Consider the following 17,559-nt stretch of genomic DNA (forward strand, 5'->3'; position numbering starts at 1 on the left):
TTCATAACAGAAATAACATATCGACAACAATACGTAGTCATTACATTTGGTTGGCATAAACACTAAAGCCAACTTTTCATGGAGAAGATTCAAATGACGCTAATTCAAAGTTGATGATTTTACCGCTGAACTGAAACCCTATAAGATTCCTAGCCAAGGAAAGTGTACTTTCAACAAATGAAAAGAAGCGATTTATAGTTACATCTGAATCACCTTTAAACAGAGTCCATCGAAATCCATCGTTTAGCGCAATGTTTAACAGTTGTCTAGCACTGCTAGATGAAATATTTAATTTTACATAATTTGTATAATACATGAAAATTAAGAATATAACATGGAAGTAAATGATAATTCTATTGTTCTCCAAAACAGTAACAGGTGAATCACTTTATGCAGTTTATTTAAATCAATGTGATTTTGAGTTGGATTGACATGCATTTAAGACATAGAAATTCATTTTAAACGTGAATAATAACATAAGCATAAGTTATAAGAATTTGTTATATAGTTAAAAAGTTTTTTTTTGACATATCTTTTATGTAATTTGTACTATGTTTGAGAATTTGTATATTCTAATGATGTAGTAATGAAACCATTCTTTTTCAGTATAACAGTAGCAGATTCTGTATGGAAATTTATTAGTAGCCCTATAATTGCAATTTTCTCTGATTTAAAAAATGCAACTGCAGAACAGATGCTTTATTCCCTTTTAGAATCAATACTTAAAGGTTCAGCTACTTTAACTACAGTTTTAGTTCCACCATTTAGTAATGGAATTCAAAATGAAATGCTACAATGTCAATATGCTGGTAAATACATTAAGCATTAAATATAAGTTCTATCTGAATTTAATTAGTTATATTTTATAAATTTATATTGTTTTTTGATTATAGCATTCACTACTTGGTTATTTGGTACAATGTTTTATATAGTTGGAGATCCTCTAAGCAATAAAATTTTAGTTAACAGCATAGAGATACAGGCTTGTATGCTTAGAATATTGTCCAGACATCATGTCACAATGTTTGAAACTATTAGTATTGAATATATGAATATTCTCCAAGGTATGTAATCATAATATTATTCAATTTTCAAACTCTAATGATATCATACATTTCAGAAATATCACAATTTTATAAGATCAATGAAGATGGAGATGAAATTACATTAACTAAATTTAATATAGAAAGAAATGCCATAGAGAATTTAGATCTGCAAGCATTTCCTGTTACGATAAAGTATTCTGATATACCATTAGTACAAATGTCTATATTAAAAGTAATTCATTTGTTTGCATGTTTTATCCTTATAGTTAACCAGAGGCAGATCTATGATAAAATTGATGAAATAACAGCTTCAGGCCAAATATAAAGTGTGCCTCCAAGCTTCTTGTTTGTTGATTTTCTAATTTAATTACTATTTTGAAACATAGAAAACATACTTTATTTGTTCTTGAAAAGTGTTCTCACAGACGTTTTTGTTAGGAAATTTTTTTCATCTAAAACTGTATGCTATATTTCTGTATCTAGTATTCTTTTTATAGGTTTTAAAATTGATAAATCTAGATCTGCCACTGTGCTTAATATTGCTACATTAAAAATTATATTTATTTTCACAGATAGTTGCAAAGACAGGAGTTTCAGTTTGGAATGCAAAAATAATCTCAGACACAGTATTAAAAGTTATCATCATATCTGTTCCAAATGTAAAGTTTATGGCACTAGATCTTTGTGTAAAATTAATGGAATTTTCTTTAATTAATAAACAGGTGCGTATACTGTAAATAAATATTGAAATACACATGTATTACAAATTACATTTTTAATTTAAGGAACTTGAATGTTTGATTCTCTATATTATTGAAATTATTAAAATAATTCCTACATGGTTAGATTTGAATGAAATATCAGAAAAAGAGTTATATGTATTTATAGAGACACTTACTCAGTTTATTCAGTCATCCCAAATATTTCCAAATAGTATCGAATTGTGCTTTCAAGTTATTGATCTTACAGTTCATGAACTAATCCGTAAGTAAACTAAAATATGAGTAATTTTTGTTATTTTTGTATAACAAATTATAAATTAAAAATTAATATTTAGAGTATAATGCTAATCATAGGGCAGCAACACTACTGAAAGAAATAGTATGTAATAAAATTAGACAGTATTTTATTATGGAACCAAGAATTTGTACTCTTTCTGAAGCAAAGAAATTTATATCATACTTTGAATATTGTCCGGTTAGTACTAATTAAAATTACATAATCTATCTATTTAGTATGTAGATTTTCATATACCATGCAGAGTAATAATATAAAGCTATTACAGGATTTTATTATCATCTTTATTCATTGTGTTCTCACTGATGTTCAATCCACTGCTAGTGAAAATAATTTAATTAGCGATGTCTGTGAATCGTGGAATTTATTGAGAAACGAATTAATAAGTCTAACACAGGCAGGAAAGTTCGAAAGAACTATGCATATTTTGAAAGCATCACGTATTTTACAGTCATGGCTAAAGGAATTAAAATTGCAAATAAATTTGTATACAACTGATTTAGATGATGTTTTAAAGATACTTCTGGAAAGCTTAAGCTCTGGACAATGTCAGCAAAAGAAAAGTGTTTTTGAATGTTTCATTCATATGATGGCACACAATGAGTCGAATAAAGATTTAATTCAGAAACTATTAACTTTACCATTTACTCAACATATTGAGATTCCAGGGGGAATAATGAATAACCATGTGAAAGAAGCTGCTTGTTCTCTTGATATTGCAACAATGTTAAAATGTCTTGAAGTTTTATGTGAATTTGGTAATGGAATGGAGCGATTAAAAATATTAAATATTTGTATATTAAATTGTAAAACTGAATTAGCAGTGGGAGCATTATGGTAAGTACGTTATTTTTGAACATATAGGCAGTCATGCAAATAAAAAATTTCACAGGAATAGTGTTCTACTTCTAAAGAACAGACAAATAAAGTTGGATGACGTTTCAAAATATATTCTTCAAACTGCATTAAATTCAAAAGATGAAAATGTTCATGAAATGCTTGTAATTGTATTGGGTAAAATAAGTTGTTATTTGTCAGGACACGCAGATTTCATAAGGTAATTTTAGTCATTTAATTAATTCACTTTCTTATGTGAACAGATTATTGAATATCATATTTTTTAAAATAGAGAATTAGATAACACAAAGTGGACAGTACAATGCAAATATTGTACCATCAATTTTGAGAGTAATGTTGGAAGCAATTCTAATGTCTGTTATGTCTCGGATGAATATGATTACCTTCTTCGCCAATGCTTTAGTTTATTATCTTCGGACTTTGTGTCAGTACGTTTACGCATTTCTGAGAATATCCTTTCCTTTTCAAATCACATAAAGTCGTTTAATGACAATGAAATAGTAAAAGTATGGTGTTTATACATGGAAGATGAAAATCCTATGATTCGTTCTAATATTGCTGCGGCGATAAAAGGAATAATAAATAATAAAATAAATGTAGTTGCAAAAGTTGTAACATCTGTAGAAAATGATGTGCCTGCTTCTTTAAATGAATTTATCAATTTACTAATCAATACTATGGCAAGTGCACTTATGAAAGCTCTAAAAAATTCCAATCATGCTCTGCATGATACTTTACTTATTACAGCAAGAAACTGTACAAGGTAAGATAAGTACAAGAAAAATATTAAATTTATGTGAAATATACAGATTACTAATTTTTTATTTTTAGCATTCCATTATATACAATTGAAAGACGAATTTTGAATATATTTCTCATTTCTATAATATACTCAACATCATCTCCAGCAGCAGTAGCATTCGCTACAACCGCGTATCACGATTTTGCCAAATTCTTAAATGTTTCCCCAAAAGTATTATATGTCCGGTATAAAAAAGACTTCATTAAGGTATATAAATAATTCAACTAGTATTAAAAAGAATGATGAAATTATTTTTTCAAGTAATATATTTTATTAATTTTAGCTCATAATGCAATGTGCTGTCCACAATTTTATAAATCATTCCTATAATATGGCCACATCGATACATCGTGTTGCAAAGTGTATTGGATATGAGGGATCGCGTCAATTGCTACGAAAAGATGGTCATTATGCAGTCTCTTTTTTGCTTTCTTTCATCGTTAATATGCCCCATGCGAAAGCTCTTTTACGTGACATAGCTGAATTAATTAGTATGGATGAAAAACAAATGTTGAAGGAATATTTTCCGGTATGTATTTAAAATAGAAATTTGATCAATTTTCCATTGTAACTATTCAGTAATTATTCATATGTTTTGTTCAGTATATTTGCAGTTATGCATTTTTAAATATGCCTCTAGCAACTGCTACGGAATGTTTAAGATTGGTATGTAAGCTCACACAGACGAATTTATCACTCTTGACAAGACAATCATTTATGGTAATACAAATGAGTTTATAACTGTTACTAGATCATTAAAACTCAATTTTAATATTGTCTACAAATATGATTATTAGGGTATATTTGAAGAATTGATGTTATATTTTCACGAATCTCCTGAGAAGATAGTTGGATTATTAAAAATTATATCTGATTACGACAATAACTCGGAAAAAAATTTTATCACACAAAAAGGAATTGTATGCTTGCATATCTATTGATGTTCATTTGCAAAGGAAATTCAATTTTACATAAGTACATTGTGGTTGTATTATTTGTAGGAATCGTATTTGAATTTACGTTTACATGGCATATTAGTAAATTTTGACATAAAACTTGGATCTAAATCAGATGAACATACACAACAGTCTGCGCTTGCTTCATTAGCGGCATTAATGCGATATATGGGTGCAGAATACTTAACACCATTGAGGTATAAAATCTTAGCAACATTGCGAACATCGCTTGGATTCAAGAGACCAGGATTTGGACCTCTTATATGCGACGCATGGAATGCATTTATTCACAAGTATGTAAAATAAAGGTAAAAATACGTGATTAGCCATAAAAGTGTATAGCTGTTCTTTTTCTCATGTTTCAGTCTAGCTATTAAAGAACTTGATCCATTATTACCAACTATATGTGTATCCTTGATACCATTATTAAAAATATATAGAGAAAAAGTAATTGCAATGTTAAAGTTCCTTATTATTGAATGTAATGAAGAAAACTCCAATCACATTGCAGAATTGTTTTTTATAGACGATATTGATGTTCCTGATGAAATTTCAAATATAATCAAAGCACATATTTTGCAAGCCAGGTATATAGAAAATATTTTTTTTTTATATCTGTTATATGTGTTTACTATGTTGTATACTATATGATTTTTAGGCCCAAAGGTTTTGAAGCAAATTTAAAGTTATGGCTTAAACGAATTACTCACGAAACGGATGAAGTAAGAATTAGGGCTCTGATGTATTTACAGAAATTCCTGGCAGAACATCGTAGTCAGTTGAATGAAATGATTCTAAGTGAAACAGATGTTCATCCGCTAGTCGTTAATGTACGTTTCTCCTCTAAAATACTAAATATACTAATTATACATTGATTATTATTAATTTTCTAGCTACTGGATACATTGTTAATTGGGTGTCAACATACGGATGAATCTATTCGTTTATTGTATGGAGAATGTTTAGGAGAATTAGGTGCAATTGAACCAAGTCTTTTACCACGCAGAATTATTTCTAGAGGTATATTGTTTATACTTTGTTGTTAAATATTATTAATACTAAAATATTTTTGGCATTTTAGATGACAGTAAATTTATTTCTGATATGAATGAAGAATTTGCCTGTGCTATGCTCTTTGAACATGTACGAGCATTTCAAATGCAAAAGAGCAGCCAGAGTATGGACTGTTTCTCACTTGCTATTCAAGTATGCAATATACCAATCTATGAATTTTGATATTGTAAATGTATATGTAATTTAAAGAGTACATACGATTTTAGGAAATTTTAAAAGCATATAATATTTCACCTGAAGGCATAAACAGTGAATTATGGAATAGTCTACCTTTAACTATGAGGCAAATTATTTTTCCCTTTCTAACTTCGCATTACAAGATAGCTGCTGTCAGCGACGATAAAAAGTTTCCAAGTCCTATTTATGGGTAAATAAAAAATTCAGTCATGGTATTTTGTACATAGTATTATACTAAATGTATACATAGTACTATATTGTACTATGTTAATGTTGTACTGTATTATTGTTTTTTTAGTTCTGAAGCAGGTTCTTCGGTTGAAAGTTGGGCTTACAATTGGTTTTGCAGTATGTTTAACGATATTTACGATGAAACGCTTAATAGTGTATTACGTGCGTGTAAATTGGCACTTAAGCGAGATATAAAAATACTCACATTTTGTTTACCGCACGTTGTATGTAAGTAATTTCAATATCATTTTAATAATACTCGCAATTGTGTGTATATACATATATGTATATGTATACATGTATAATATCTTCGCTAGCATATATAATAACAAATGGCACCGAACAAGAACATACAAGAATACAAGAAGAAATGTTAACAATAATCGATGTTAGAAAAAAACCTACACTCGATCCTGAATTGTCGCGACATCGACCGCTTAGACATGGACATAGTGTAAAGGCAGATGATACACGAATTTCTGAAGAAACTAGACGCACACGTTGCGCACAGGTACATAAACCGGAAGGCAGTATTTTTATCGTTCAGTAAATAATTTATTTTTTAATTTTTGGACAGATTGTATTTTCAATATTAGATCATTTGCAAAGATGGCTTTGGGAACAACGGTTAAATCGTAATTATAAGTATGAAGCAGTAAAAAGTAAGTCAGTTTAATGTAAATTATTAACTGCGTGATATTTACGAATTACTTCTAATACATTTACCTTTCGTATTGCTTTAGACTTCTGCGAGAAATTAAATGCATTAGTAGTGGCTGAAGGTTGTTATCAATCTCGAGAATATCATAGGGCCCTAATGTATTTAGAGCAACATATAGCTTCCACCAATAAGGGATTGTCAGAGGCACTGGAAGGTGGATTGCTAGCTGTAAGTGAACTCTAGATTGATATAGTGTAATACATTTCAGTGATTATTTCTTTCTTTAGAAAATATATGCGCAATTGGATGAACCAGATGGTATATCTGGTATACTAGCTACTCAAGATCATACTCCTACAGTTCAACAATTAGTTTTAGCTCATGAAGTTAATGGACAGCTTCAGGTATAATATAATTTGTTTTTGAGTGTATTGATTCAACCAGTATTCAATAAGTATATAAATATGAAGTTTTTATTAAACATATAGGATGCGGCTACATGCTATGAAAGACTAGCACAGAAAAAAAATTTTAAACATACATATTTACAAGGCATGATACAATGTTATCTTGGTCTCGATCAGCCTTTTACGGCAAAATATATTACTGAAGGAGTTTTGAGTAGCAGGTAATTATATATACATATTAAACAATTATTCTCTTTAGTAATATATGAAAAATTATATTTTAGACCTGAACTAGAGCCATTAATGATTGAACATGAGCCTTTTTGGAGATTGGCACATTTTACTAGACTTGATGATACTTCACAAAAAAACATAAAGCATACTCTGCTTGAAGATCTAAAGAAAGGTGTTAAGCCAGATTTGCTGCCATTAAAAAAAAATCTAGTGTCATTGTTAGAAGATACTTCACGGCCGGGGGCTTATCAGCAATGTTATTCCTACATTATGAAGTAAGATTAATATTTAAAACCATAAAATCTTTGTATTTATTATAATATTTTATAATCAATAGGCTACATATATTGAATGAATTCGATAAAGCAGTTTCTACCATGTTGACTAATATAAAGCAACTGCCAATGATATTTGAAGAGTGGGAAAAACGTGGTCAACTTGTTAGAGCTTCGCGTGGAGTTGAATTTGTATTCAGTATGCGCAGAGCCACGTTAGATCTAGCAGTTCAGTTACAGGAGGAAGTTAACAATACAGAAAATTCTGTACTTAAACAAGAAATTGGCAAGATTTGGCTTAAAAGCGCTAAGATTGCGAGGAAGTATGTACTTTAATTTACAAGCACTAGCTAATTATCTGTTCTTACTTTACTATCTATTCAAATTACATTTATTTTTAGGAGAGGATTACATCAACAAGCATATATGTATATTTTATCAGCTAGTGATTCATGTCCACCGCAACAACTTTATATAGAACAAGCTCAGTTGTATTGGCAAAAAGGATGCCAGGAAGATGCTTTTACAACATTAAAGCGATGTTTCTCCAGTTGTTTCAAATCCGCTACATATTACAAAACTTTGGTGTCGTCAGAGTGTGTAGAAGAAAGGAAACAATGTGCAAAGGTTTGTTAACACAAACAAGGCACAATGTCAAAGTACAACATTAATTTTCATTCATTTTAGGCAAAACTTTTATATGCAAAGTATAATGATGAAACAGTTAATGTTGATACTGATGCTAATATTATAAATTACAAGGAGGCTATTGAAGTTTGGAGAGAATGGGAAAAAAGTTTACTTTTTTGTGCACAGTATTATGAGTCTGTCATAGATAGGATGACTGATGATGAAAAGGATAGAAGGGGACGGTAACTATCATCTAAACGGTATTTTGATAAAAATAACGTTGTTAACATATAATACTTTCTAGAGATTTACAAGTACACGCTATGAATTTTTATGGGAAGTCACTTCAGTATGGTTGCAAGTATATTCATCAATCTATGCCAAGAATGTTGACTATATGGTTGGATTTTGCTTCTCGTATAACATCTCGACCTAGTCAGTATAGTAATCACGATGTTGATAAACTTCGACGTGATGCATTATTAAAAATGACAAAAATTATGGGTAAAGTATTCATTTTGCAAGGTTTCCATATGTAAGGATTATTGACGCTGCTTGTCAATTTAAACAAGTATCCTCATTAAAAATTTTCATACACATAACGGTTGAAACATCAAAGAAATGGTTGTCAGAACTTATAATAAAATTCCCATGGCAAAAATTTTATAAAAATAGAAATAAAAAAATGAAGTGTCTGACATTATTTAAAATTATATTTGACTCTGAATTAACATAAGAACAAATACAAAAATTAAAATATGTTTCCTGCTGCTCTAATCCGGGTTTTTGGAGTCCACTATTTCATGCATTCAGATCATCTCTACGTGAAATCGTACTTAGTATCATTAAACTGGTATACTTTTGGTGCCAATAATCTTTGCACACTCCTGCGTTAGACAAAACAAAAGTGAGAAATTGAATAATATATTCTTCTGTCACACAGAAGTATATCAAGAAAGACTGCCAATATTTATGTGGCTGACAGCATTTAGTCAACTCGTATCTAGAATATGCCATCCCTCTATGGAAGTGCAAAATACTCTTTGTACAATAGTAGTAAAACTAATTTATGCTTATCCTCAACATTGTTTATGGATGATGGCGTCAGTTATTAATGTAAGTTCTTAAACTATAAAATATTTAAATAGATTTTGATTCGAAATATTTTTCTCAGTCTTCCTACCCTGCGCGTCAAAGGCGTTGTCAGGAAATTCTCAATAATTCCAAACTTAAAACTGTGGAAATGACGAAACTTATTAAAGATTTTCACAAACTATGGGAGAGATTAATTGAATTATCCAACAAAGTAATTCCAGATGTAAGTTCTAAGATATATTACACTAAACCAGTGAAATATTACATATTTATGATTTGACAACAGGGTGTTATGAATACTACAGTAAACCAATTATCACGAAACCTTCCCCGTTTACTTTCAAATAAAGAATTTAGTTCAATTATGATGCCGACAACTAAGTTCAGGCAACTTCATCTACCCTCTAAGGGTGTATCATTGGAAAATCACAATCCATTTTCATCGTACGTACAGCATTATATAACATTATTCAAAGTACCTATTATGTGCCATACATTATAGGTAAAATAATGTTATGAATTTTCAGAACCTGGGTTCATATATTTGGAATAGAAGAGACTGTAGTTGTTATGCCATCACTTCAAAGACCACGACGTATTGCATTAAAAGGATCAGATGGTAGGCAATATCTTTTTATGTGCAAGCCAAAAGACGATTTACGAAGAGACTTTAGATTGATGGAATTTAACGATATTGTAAATAAATATCTTCAAAATGATCCTGAATCACGACAAAGAAGATTGTATATTCGAACATACGTAAGATTTTAAAGATATTAAAACACATAACACTACCTTCTAGACACAATATACTTTATTTGCATTACAGAGTGTTGTACCCTTAAATGAAGAATGTGGTTTAATAGAGTGGGTACCGAATCTAGTTGGTTTTAGACCTGTTATTATAAATTTATATAAAGAAAGAGGTATTGCGATTACAAACAGAGAACTTAGAACCATGTTATGCAGTAAGTAGAGGTAGTATTAACCGGAAGTAAATATTAATTAAATACATAGTTCTTATCTGTTTGTCATACTTCAGCGTTAAAAGATCCTCTAGAGAAAAAGAGGAAGGTATTTTTAGAACAACTCTTACCGCGACATCCTTCAGTTCTTGGAGACTGGTTTCGTCTTACATTCCCTGATCCATATGGATGGTAAGTTTTGTGGCAAATTCTGAAAATAGAAACAAACTTCATCATTCAAATACCCATATAAACCAATAAAATCTCGCAATATAGGTACGAAGCACGTACCGCGTTCATTAGAACCACAGCAGTGATGTCCATGGTGGGATATATTCTTGGTCTTGGAGATCGTCATGGAGAGAATATACTATATGATTCTAAATGCGGAGATTCTGTACATGTTGATTTCAATTGCTTATTTAACAGGGTACTTATGAAGTTACAGATGAATTATGAGTAGCAAGCAATTTTAAATATATCGATTACTTTTATTAATTATTATATCAAGTAAAACAATATAAACTAAACAGCGTGTATACAATGACTATAGCAAATACTTTTATGTAAAATCAAATTTTAATTATCAGGGAGAACTGTTCGACTGGCCAGAACGTGTGCCATTTCGTTTAACGCATAACATGGTAGACGCTATGGGACCATTAAAAATTGAAGGACCATTCAGGCGTGCTTGTGAAATAACTATGAGAGTCCTTCGACAACAATGTAGTACGTTGTTAAGTGTGCTTACTCCATTTGTATATGATCCACTTGTAAGCTGGAATAAGAACCAAACTGGCGAAGGCAGTGAAAAAACAAATGAAAAGGTAAAACATAATACACATAGTAATGCAATAAATTATTAACTATTAGAATACAACACTAAATATTTTAGGCTGTAGAGCACATAAAGAATATAGAACAACGACTCAAAGGTCTGATTCGATCTCATGGGAAAAAATTAGAAAACATTGCTTTAAATCTTAGCGTTGAGGGACAAACTAATCATCTGATTCTAGAAGCGACAAATATAGATAATCTTTGTCAAATGTATTTTGGTTGGGGCGCATATATGTAATGAATGTTATAATTTATAAAATATCTGATATTTCATTACATACTCATGATGTAGTCATTGATCAAGCATTTAGAGTTATGGAAATTAATTCTTCAGTATTAAGTTTCTGAATTGAAACTTTGAAGCAACATGAAGTATGAAAGTGCAGTACTAAGTGTCTACAAATAAGTATAAATAAAGTTATTATTGTATATTCTATCTTTGATAATAAAAATTTTTATATATTTTTATACATAATTTAGTAGTAAAATTTTTACCGAACTGAAGTTTTCTAAATGCATCACATATATTTTTCCTGCTGTAATGCAACTAGGTTTCTGAGCACGTAACATGATCATGCATACTTCACTTTTAATCAAAGTTGGCAGTTTATACCATTGTATAGAGTATACAGCTCTATATATACTATTACTCTGTCATAATAAGAGATAATATAAGATAAAATACATATACAGGGTGTTCGGCCACACCTGGGAAAAATTTTAATGGGGGATTCTAGAGGCCAAAATAAGACGAAAATCAAGAATACCAATTTGTCGATGGAGGCTTCGTTAAAAAGTTATTAACGTTTAAAGTTTCGCCCCTGCTGAATTTTTTTCTCGAAAATGCGCAAGATTTCGGGGGTATGTGTAATGACCAAAAAGGATTGTGATTGACCCCCGCAACCGAAAATAATTTTTCCAAAACGATTTGAAATTTTTTTTTTCCATCGAAAAATTTCACACCTTTTCGAATTTTTTTCTCGAAAGTGGGTAGGATTTCGAGGGTATGTCTAATGACCAAAAATGATTGTAATTGACTCCCGCAACCGAAAATAATTTTTCTAGAACGATTTGAAATGTTTGAATTTAATTGTTAATAACTTTTTAACGAAGCCTCCATCAACAAATTGGTATTCTTGATTTTCGTCTTATTTTGGTCTCTAGAATCCCCCATTAAAATTTTTCCCAGGGGTGGTCGAACACCCTGTATTTATATACTATAAATAGTAGTTTCGTATGAAATTGTTCACCTTAGAGATTAAAATGTCTCCAGGGAAACAGAACAGTATTAATTGAAAAAGTGCCATCATTAAATGAGAAAAGTATCTTATTACTTTAGATCGCACCAGTAACGTCTACAATTTAAAAGTGTGTATCAGACATTACATTGTAATTTACTTTATACCTTATTATAATTTAGAGAAGTCTAAAAATCATGCTTACTGTAGAAATTTGAAATCCGACAAAACAAATTATAAGACTGCTGGCCAAAGTTTGCAGAAAAAGCATTATATGAAAATTCTTTTCCATATTATCACAGAACCTGAATTTCATTAAAATGGATGAGAAAAGAATGAAACACATTTGAGTACATTTAATTTGTTTACCAAAGAATTACTTGATGATGTTTAATTACACATGCCACTTGAATTTTTATTTTGTATACATTTGCACTTATATTTTTTGAATTATTTTCCACGCTATTTATCTAGAAAATATGAAATGTTATTGTCGTGTTAATTCAGAATTTTATATAAAGATTACCATACATACACAATAAATGTCGGAATTTATTTGCTTTAAATTTTCTTTGATAATTTTAAAATGTCCACATGTATGGAGCACAGCAGTTGCAATTAGGGTGTCAGTTGCAAGTATCATAAGACCACAAATACTTGTTGCCAATATTTGAGATACATAAGTAATCTATACACGTACGTATATAAATTCAATTAAAAGTTGAAACTATATTATATTTATAACAAAAGTAAAAACATTTGCAAATAATACCTCATAGAGAGGAAAATTATAGAAAGCCAAAGGATATGATGCAACAAATGGGAAATTCTTCTGTGTTAAATTATTAGTTGAATCTTGAATTATAGTAAAAAATATTTCAATGATAGGCACACTATAGAAAAATAGTAATGAATTAATTATTAAAAATAAATAGCCTTTTGTAACATTTTTAGCACATCTGGAAAAACATATAATAAATATATCTCTATTTATATAAAAAAAGTATTAAGTAGTGTTCTTTTCAATAATAATAATATTTACATTGCATATTCTTGTAGGTGTTCAAAAACATCAGTTTTAACTATTTTCCAGTAATCTATTAACATGAAATGAATTAAAAATTCCATATTTTTTCGATTAAAAATCCAAATGAATGATTTTAGTATAGAAAGTGAAATTGTGAGCAAGACTGAACTGAAAATAAATAAAAAACTCTTATTTATTCGTTTTTATCAACAGTAAATCTCAAATGCTTTGTTTTTACACATATTCAAACCTTGTTTCCAAAAGAATATTTAAGTTTTCCAAATTTGTATAAATTTGTGCTATTAGTGGTATAATAATAAGTGAAATACAACCAATACATATAATGTATCTTGCAATACTTATTGGGTAAAGTCCAACAAAGTTAAGAACTAATTGATTTATAAATATGTAATTTTCAATATTCATTATATTTGTATTGTTTATTTGCTTTAGTGACTTTATACTTTGTTTACTACAGCGAATATACTCTAAGCAAAAGACGTTAAACGATTTGCGGAATCAATAGTCCAAATAGCTAGTAATATTGAAGTACTACTCCTATCTTGAGCAATTTGAATTTCATTCATATTTTACACTAATTCTATCTTTACTGAACAATTTACTTATAAACGGACACGCGTTGTAATTGTAATGTAGTTGATCATTAGTATCAATTGTTAAGGATATAATGATACATTAGCTTTATAGAATATTCTATGCTTTGATCTTGTACTAAAGCAATTCAAAAAAGAAATACATAGTCTACATCAGAGAACTACTCATTTCACGAGTACAGTAGCTCATTAAAAGTTTAGTATAATGATAGGTTTCTTTTGAAACGGTACTTTTTGGTCATGTATTATTCACATATCATGATTCTGCTGTGAAATATTGCATAGGATCATAAAGGTTTACTTTGAAACAGACTATAGTTTACTACTTAGTTCACTTTATGGGAAGAAACGGACTTCACAGGTGAATTTCATTTCAAGACGATATACATACGATAAAAGAACGCTGGTGATTATAAAGAATAATTTTAAAGGCACCTTTTACTGTAAGTTTTTATAAAAATTTTAATACAACTTTGTATACACCATTTTTTATAAAATTTTATTGCGTCTATGTGGTGCACTGACAATAAATAAAACTCCAACTTTTGACTGCATATTTTACAAGTCATTATTCTGTATCACGTATAAGTAAAATATACTTATTCATGGCTTAGGTCAGTATTCAGAACACACTTGTTTTAAACAAATGTTTAAAGAAGTTGAATTTCTCACTGTATATATATAACTTTAATTTGTTTAAATGTAATTTTTCATACCTATTTACTTATAAAATAATCATCAAGGAAATGTTTGTACAAATATTGATGATATTATTTAGACGAAGATGAATGAAAATAAGTTACTTTTTAATTCAAGGACATTTTCGTTCTACTTGGCTCTTCCCGCTTTCTTCGTATTCCTGACTTGAAATCCACATTTGTTGAAAAGTACCAATCGAGGCTAAAATAGACCCACCAATCCAAGCTCCAAATCGTCGTTCAGCACATCCATTTACACTAATCAACTTCAATCTCATACTAGAAGGTATTCTCATAGAGAGATCTCTATTTAAACGCTCTGGGAAACCCTAAATAATATAACACATTAACAATAATATGAATAAATTGTTTCTAGAAATTATGCATGTATCTATAATGTTCCAACTATACCTGGATAAATGAATTGCCACCAGTAACAACAACACTTCCATAGAGAGCTGGTCTAACATCAACATCACACATGCCTACACTAGTTGTTACAATGTGACCTACTCCCAACATGGTATTACCAACCATACCACCACGCATTTGTACCATACTAGGATCAAAGAGTGCCTCTGGCATACGAAATCTTTCACTTCCAAAATCCTTTAAATGTTATTAATATTTGTCAGATATTCATATTCTAAAAATAATGCACATTATCTATGCTGCTCTTAAATACCTGATGATATCCAGTAGGAAACTCATATTGAACTGCAGGAATTGTAGAAACTATTTTTTCATCATATGGAGTTTCAGATACTTGTAACACTGTAGCTTGGAAATCTTGGATAAGTTTCTTTACCATATAATTGTGCCAGGATTTAGTAACTTCAGGTAGACCTTTCTTTTTTACCCATCGTGGTTTATCATGATCTTTAACAACTTCTTTACTACCCACCATATAAGAAGGAGATAGATCAATATCATTGTCCTGTTATTATTTAAAAAATGTAATTATCTAATTTCATTATGCTATAAAATAATATTATTAATTATATTTATACCTGAAGAAATTGTCTACATTGCATGCTTATATAGTCTCCACCAAGTGGAGATTTCACTATTGCCTGTGTTAATACAAAACCATCTTGTACAGGCACAGCAGATGTGTGTGTTGCTCCACTATCAACAACAATACCAGTTGCTCTACCATTTGCAAATGCAGCAAGAACTGCATTTTTAACAAGAAAATAAGCTGGTACATTATATTTCTCAAACATTAATTCAGTTAATTTTTCTCTTTTACTGCGTACATTCCATGGTGATTCAGAAAACAATACTGGATGATATTCTGCATCTGACTGAATTACTTTGGAATAAGTATAATCTAAAACCTATTAGACACAAAAACAAGAGACAGGTGTTTTTATTTTATGCATATAAAATTAAAAATCTTAAAGCCTATATAAAAATATTATATTTCTATGTTACCTTTTCAAAATGATCCCAATCTTCAATCATACCATCTTTCATATAACTCACAACTTCCATATTTTTTCGTGGAACATGTAGTATAGTAGTGTCAATATAGTATTTGGTCCCAGATTGTGTAATGTTATTATCTGGTTTTTTATCATCAATGTCCATGGGTTCTGTTTTTGTTGCTGTACAATTGCCATCTTCTCCTATACCTACAACTGCTGGAATTTCAGCTTTTGGAGTATCTTCTTGAGCATAACCAACTCTTAAAGAATGATGACCTAAGTCAAATACTAAAGCTCCAATTTCATCTCCTCCATAAAGCATGCCACCTGACATTTTGTTGATTTGAAAAATACCTGTGATAATAATAAAAGTACTTGTACAAACAACCTTTCTCCTATAATAATTAATATATTTCCTAATCGTTATTCGTATCAACGATAAAAGGGACTAAAAAAACCAGCTTCTGTCATAAAAACAATACAAACGTTGGACTTACTACATACAAGTCGGAACGGTTAATAATTCATATTGAATTAATACTTGAGAAATATATTTCTATTTTAACTTCACAACTCACCGTAACTTGTCTACAAAAATAACTCAATCAAATGGCAAAAATATATGTATTTGGCGACTACATGAACGTTTATTTATATATTTTGTTTAATGTAACAGAAACATAACCTCAACTCAGAAAGACGCTTAATGCCTGGTGCCGCCACCACGAACGCAGCGACTTTGAGATTACGCTCCATTAGATGAAATTATGAAATTTTTTTTCATTATCATCCCTTATTATCAGAAGTGTCATATTTCCATACTTTTAGTTTATCTCAAGTTGTTTTATTAATACGTTTATACTCACTGTTACAGGTACGGAACGCAAAATTTGGTGTATTTGTTATACATATATAATAAGTTCAAGTAATAAGAAGTTTCTTTTCAATTTGTAAAATACATATAAAAATTTACTTTCAACACAACTAATGATTTATGAGTACGACAATACTTTTTGAAGTGTTTTAAACATTTGTATTATTTATGAGCATAAATGTATTAATGTATATGTATATTAACATTATTTTATAATTTTAATTGTATATAAATATCTACGCAAAACTGTTTATTAAAGTAACTGTACGACTTTTGAATTCAAGCAGAAACTAAGTAAGTATAATTAACAGGTACAATTTTCACGTAAAATAACAATAAGAATTGCTTGAACAATTTGGAGAAATGATATTTACAAATAATTTGTCACTGAATAAAAGCTGGTTCGAATT

The 17,559-nt window shown here is 29.7% G+C and overlaps 3 protein-coding genes across 8 annotated transcripts; 1 reads left to right on the forward strand and 2 right to left on the reverse strand.

The window, feature by feature from the left end:
- The first annotated feature begins 42 nt into the window (after window positions 1–42).
- LOC143347465 (serine/threonine-protein kinase atr) lies at window positions 43–11,742 on the forward strand. 3 transcript variants are annotated; one of them, XM_076776646.1, is made up of 40 exons: window positions 43–378; window positions 607–809; window positions 894–1,064; window positions 1,121–1,278; window positions 1,619–1,768; window positions 1,832–2,030; window positions 2,104–2,243; window positions 2,332–2,900; window positions 2,956–3,120; window positions 3,193–3,684; window positions 3,753–3,930; window positions 4,007–4,252; window positions 4,327–4,443; window positions 4,521–4,643; window positions 4,725–4,972; window positions 5,045–5,266; window positions 5,338–5,509; window positions 5,573–5,699; window positions 5,761–5,885; window positions 5,960–6,120; window positions 6,229–6,389; window positions 6,479–6,672; window positions 6,739–6,823; window positions 6,905–7,050; window positions 7,110–7,226; window positions 7,311–7,450; window positions 7,514–7,738; window positions 7,801–8,061; window positions 8,140–8,365; window positions 8,426–8,610; window positions 8,673–8,872; window positions 9,312–9,484; window positions 9,543–9,686; window positions 9,750–9,907; window positions 9,991–10,222; window positions 10,293–10,431; window positions 10,506–10,620; window positions 10,705–10,858; window positions 11,019–11,255; window positions 11,324–11,742. In XM_076776646.1, exons 1-40 carry the CDS (start codon window positions 335–337, stop codon window positions 11,504–11,506), a joined length of 7,485 nt encoding a protein of 2,494 aa, XP_076632761.1. In that variant the 5' UTR covers window positions 43–334; the 3' UTR covers window positions 11,507–11,742. The 3 variants fall into 3 exon arrangements, with proteins under 3 accessions (XP_076632761.1, XP_076632762.1, XP_076632763.1); XM_076776647.1 differs by lacking the exons at window positions 4,327–4,443; window positions 4,521–4,643; XM_076776648.1 differs by lacking the exons at window positions 43–378; window positions 607–809; window positions 894–1,064; window positions 1,121–1,278; window positions 1,619–1,768 and having other exon boundaries at window positions 2,012–2,030; window positions 2,123–2,243.
- Window positions 10,596–17,016, reverse strand: Bap55 (Brahma associated protein 55kD). 4 transcript variants are annotated; one of them, XM_076776651.1, is made up of 7 exons: window positions 16,854–17,016; window positions 16,283–16,629; window positions 15,856–16,185; window positions 15,531–15,782; window positions 15,257–15,454; window positions 14,951–15,174; window positions 10,596–10,639 (listed from the first exon to the last, which is right to left on the reverse strand). In XM_076776651.1, exons 2-6 carry the CDS (start codon window positions 16,607–16,609, stop codon window positions 14,959–14,961), a joined length of 1,323 nt encoding a protein of 440 aa, XP_076632766.1. In that variant the 5' UTR covers window positions 16,610–16,629; window positions 16,854–17,016; the 3' UTR covers window positions 10,596–10,639; window positions 14,951–14,958. The 4 variants fall into 4 exon arrangements, with proteins under 4 accessions (XP_076632766.1, XP_076632765.1, XP_076632767.1 ...); XM_076776650.1 differs by lacking the exon at window positions 10,596–10,639 and having other exon boundaries at window positions 14,412–15,174; window positions 16,773–16,865; XM_076776652.1 differs by lacking the exons at window positions 10,596–10,639; window positions 16,854–17,016 and adding an exon at window positions 16,817–16,849 and having other exon boundaries at window positions 14,412–15,174.
- On the reverse strand, window positions 11,514–13,959 carry LOC143347467 (odorant receptor 13a-like). Its single transcript, XM_076776653.1, has 9 exons — window positions 13,784–13,959; window positions 13,549–13,701; window positions 13,279–13,465; window positions 13,033–13,194; window positions 12,876–12,976; window positions 12,712–12,811; window positions 12,519–12,623; window positions 11,764–11,919; window positions 11,514–11,664 (listed from the first exon to the last, which is right to left on the reverse strand). The coding sequence occupies exons 1-9, from the start codon at window positions 13,957–13,959 to the stop codon at window positions 11,605–11,607; spliced, it is 1,200 nt and encodes a 399-aa protein (XP_076632768.1). The 3' UTR covers window positions 11,514–11,604.
- Window positions 17,017–17,559: the final 543 nt, after the last annotated feature.

This window comes from Colletes latitarsis, chromosome 11, assembly GCF_051014445.1.
Source record: "Colletes latitarsis isolate SP2378_abdomen chromosome 11, iyColLati1, whole genome shotgun sequence".
In the NCBI taxonomy this organism is placed as follows: domain Eukaryota; kingdom Metazoa; phylum Arthropoda; class Insecta; order Hymenoptera; family Colletidae; genus Colletes; species Colletes latitarsis.

Bases quoted from the DNA above. Each gene is read 5' to 3' on its own strand.
- LOC143347465 (XM_076776646.1), top strand. From the start codon at position 335: ATGGAAGTAAATGATAATTCTATTGTTCTCCAAAACAGTAACAG. The intron at 3,685-3,752 runs GTAAGATAAGTA...TTTTATTTTTAG, and splicing joins ACAGCAAGAAACTGTACAAG to CATTCCATTATATACAATTG. The intron at 4,973-5,044 runs GTATGTAAAATA...CTCATGTTTCAG, and splicing joins TGGAATGCATTTATTCACAA to TCTAGCTATTAAAGAACTTG.
- LOC143347467 (XM_076776653.1), bottom strand. From the start codon at position 13,959: ATGAATATTGAAAATTACATATTTATAAATCAATTAGTTCTTAACTTT. The intron at 12,977-13,032 runs GTAATCTTTATA...CATATTTTCTAG, and splicing joins ACATTTATTGTGTATGTATG to ATAAATAGCGTGGAAAATAA. The intron at 12,812-12,875 runs GTAAACAAATTA...AATGAAATTCAG, and splicing joins CATCATCAAGTAATTCTTTG to GTTCTGTGATAATATGGAAA.
- Bap55 (XM_076776651.1), bottom strand. From the start codon at position 16,609: ATGTCAGGTGGCATGCTTTATGGAGGAGATGAAATTGGAGCTTTAGTA. The intron at 15,783-15,855 runs GTATAAATATAA...AAATAATAACAG, and splicing joins AATGTAGACAATTTCTTCAG to GACAATGATATTGATCTATC. The intron at 15,455-15,530 runs GTATTTAAGAGC...TAACATTTAAAG, and splicing joins TTCCTACTGGATATCATCAG to GATTTTGGAAGTGAAAGATT.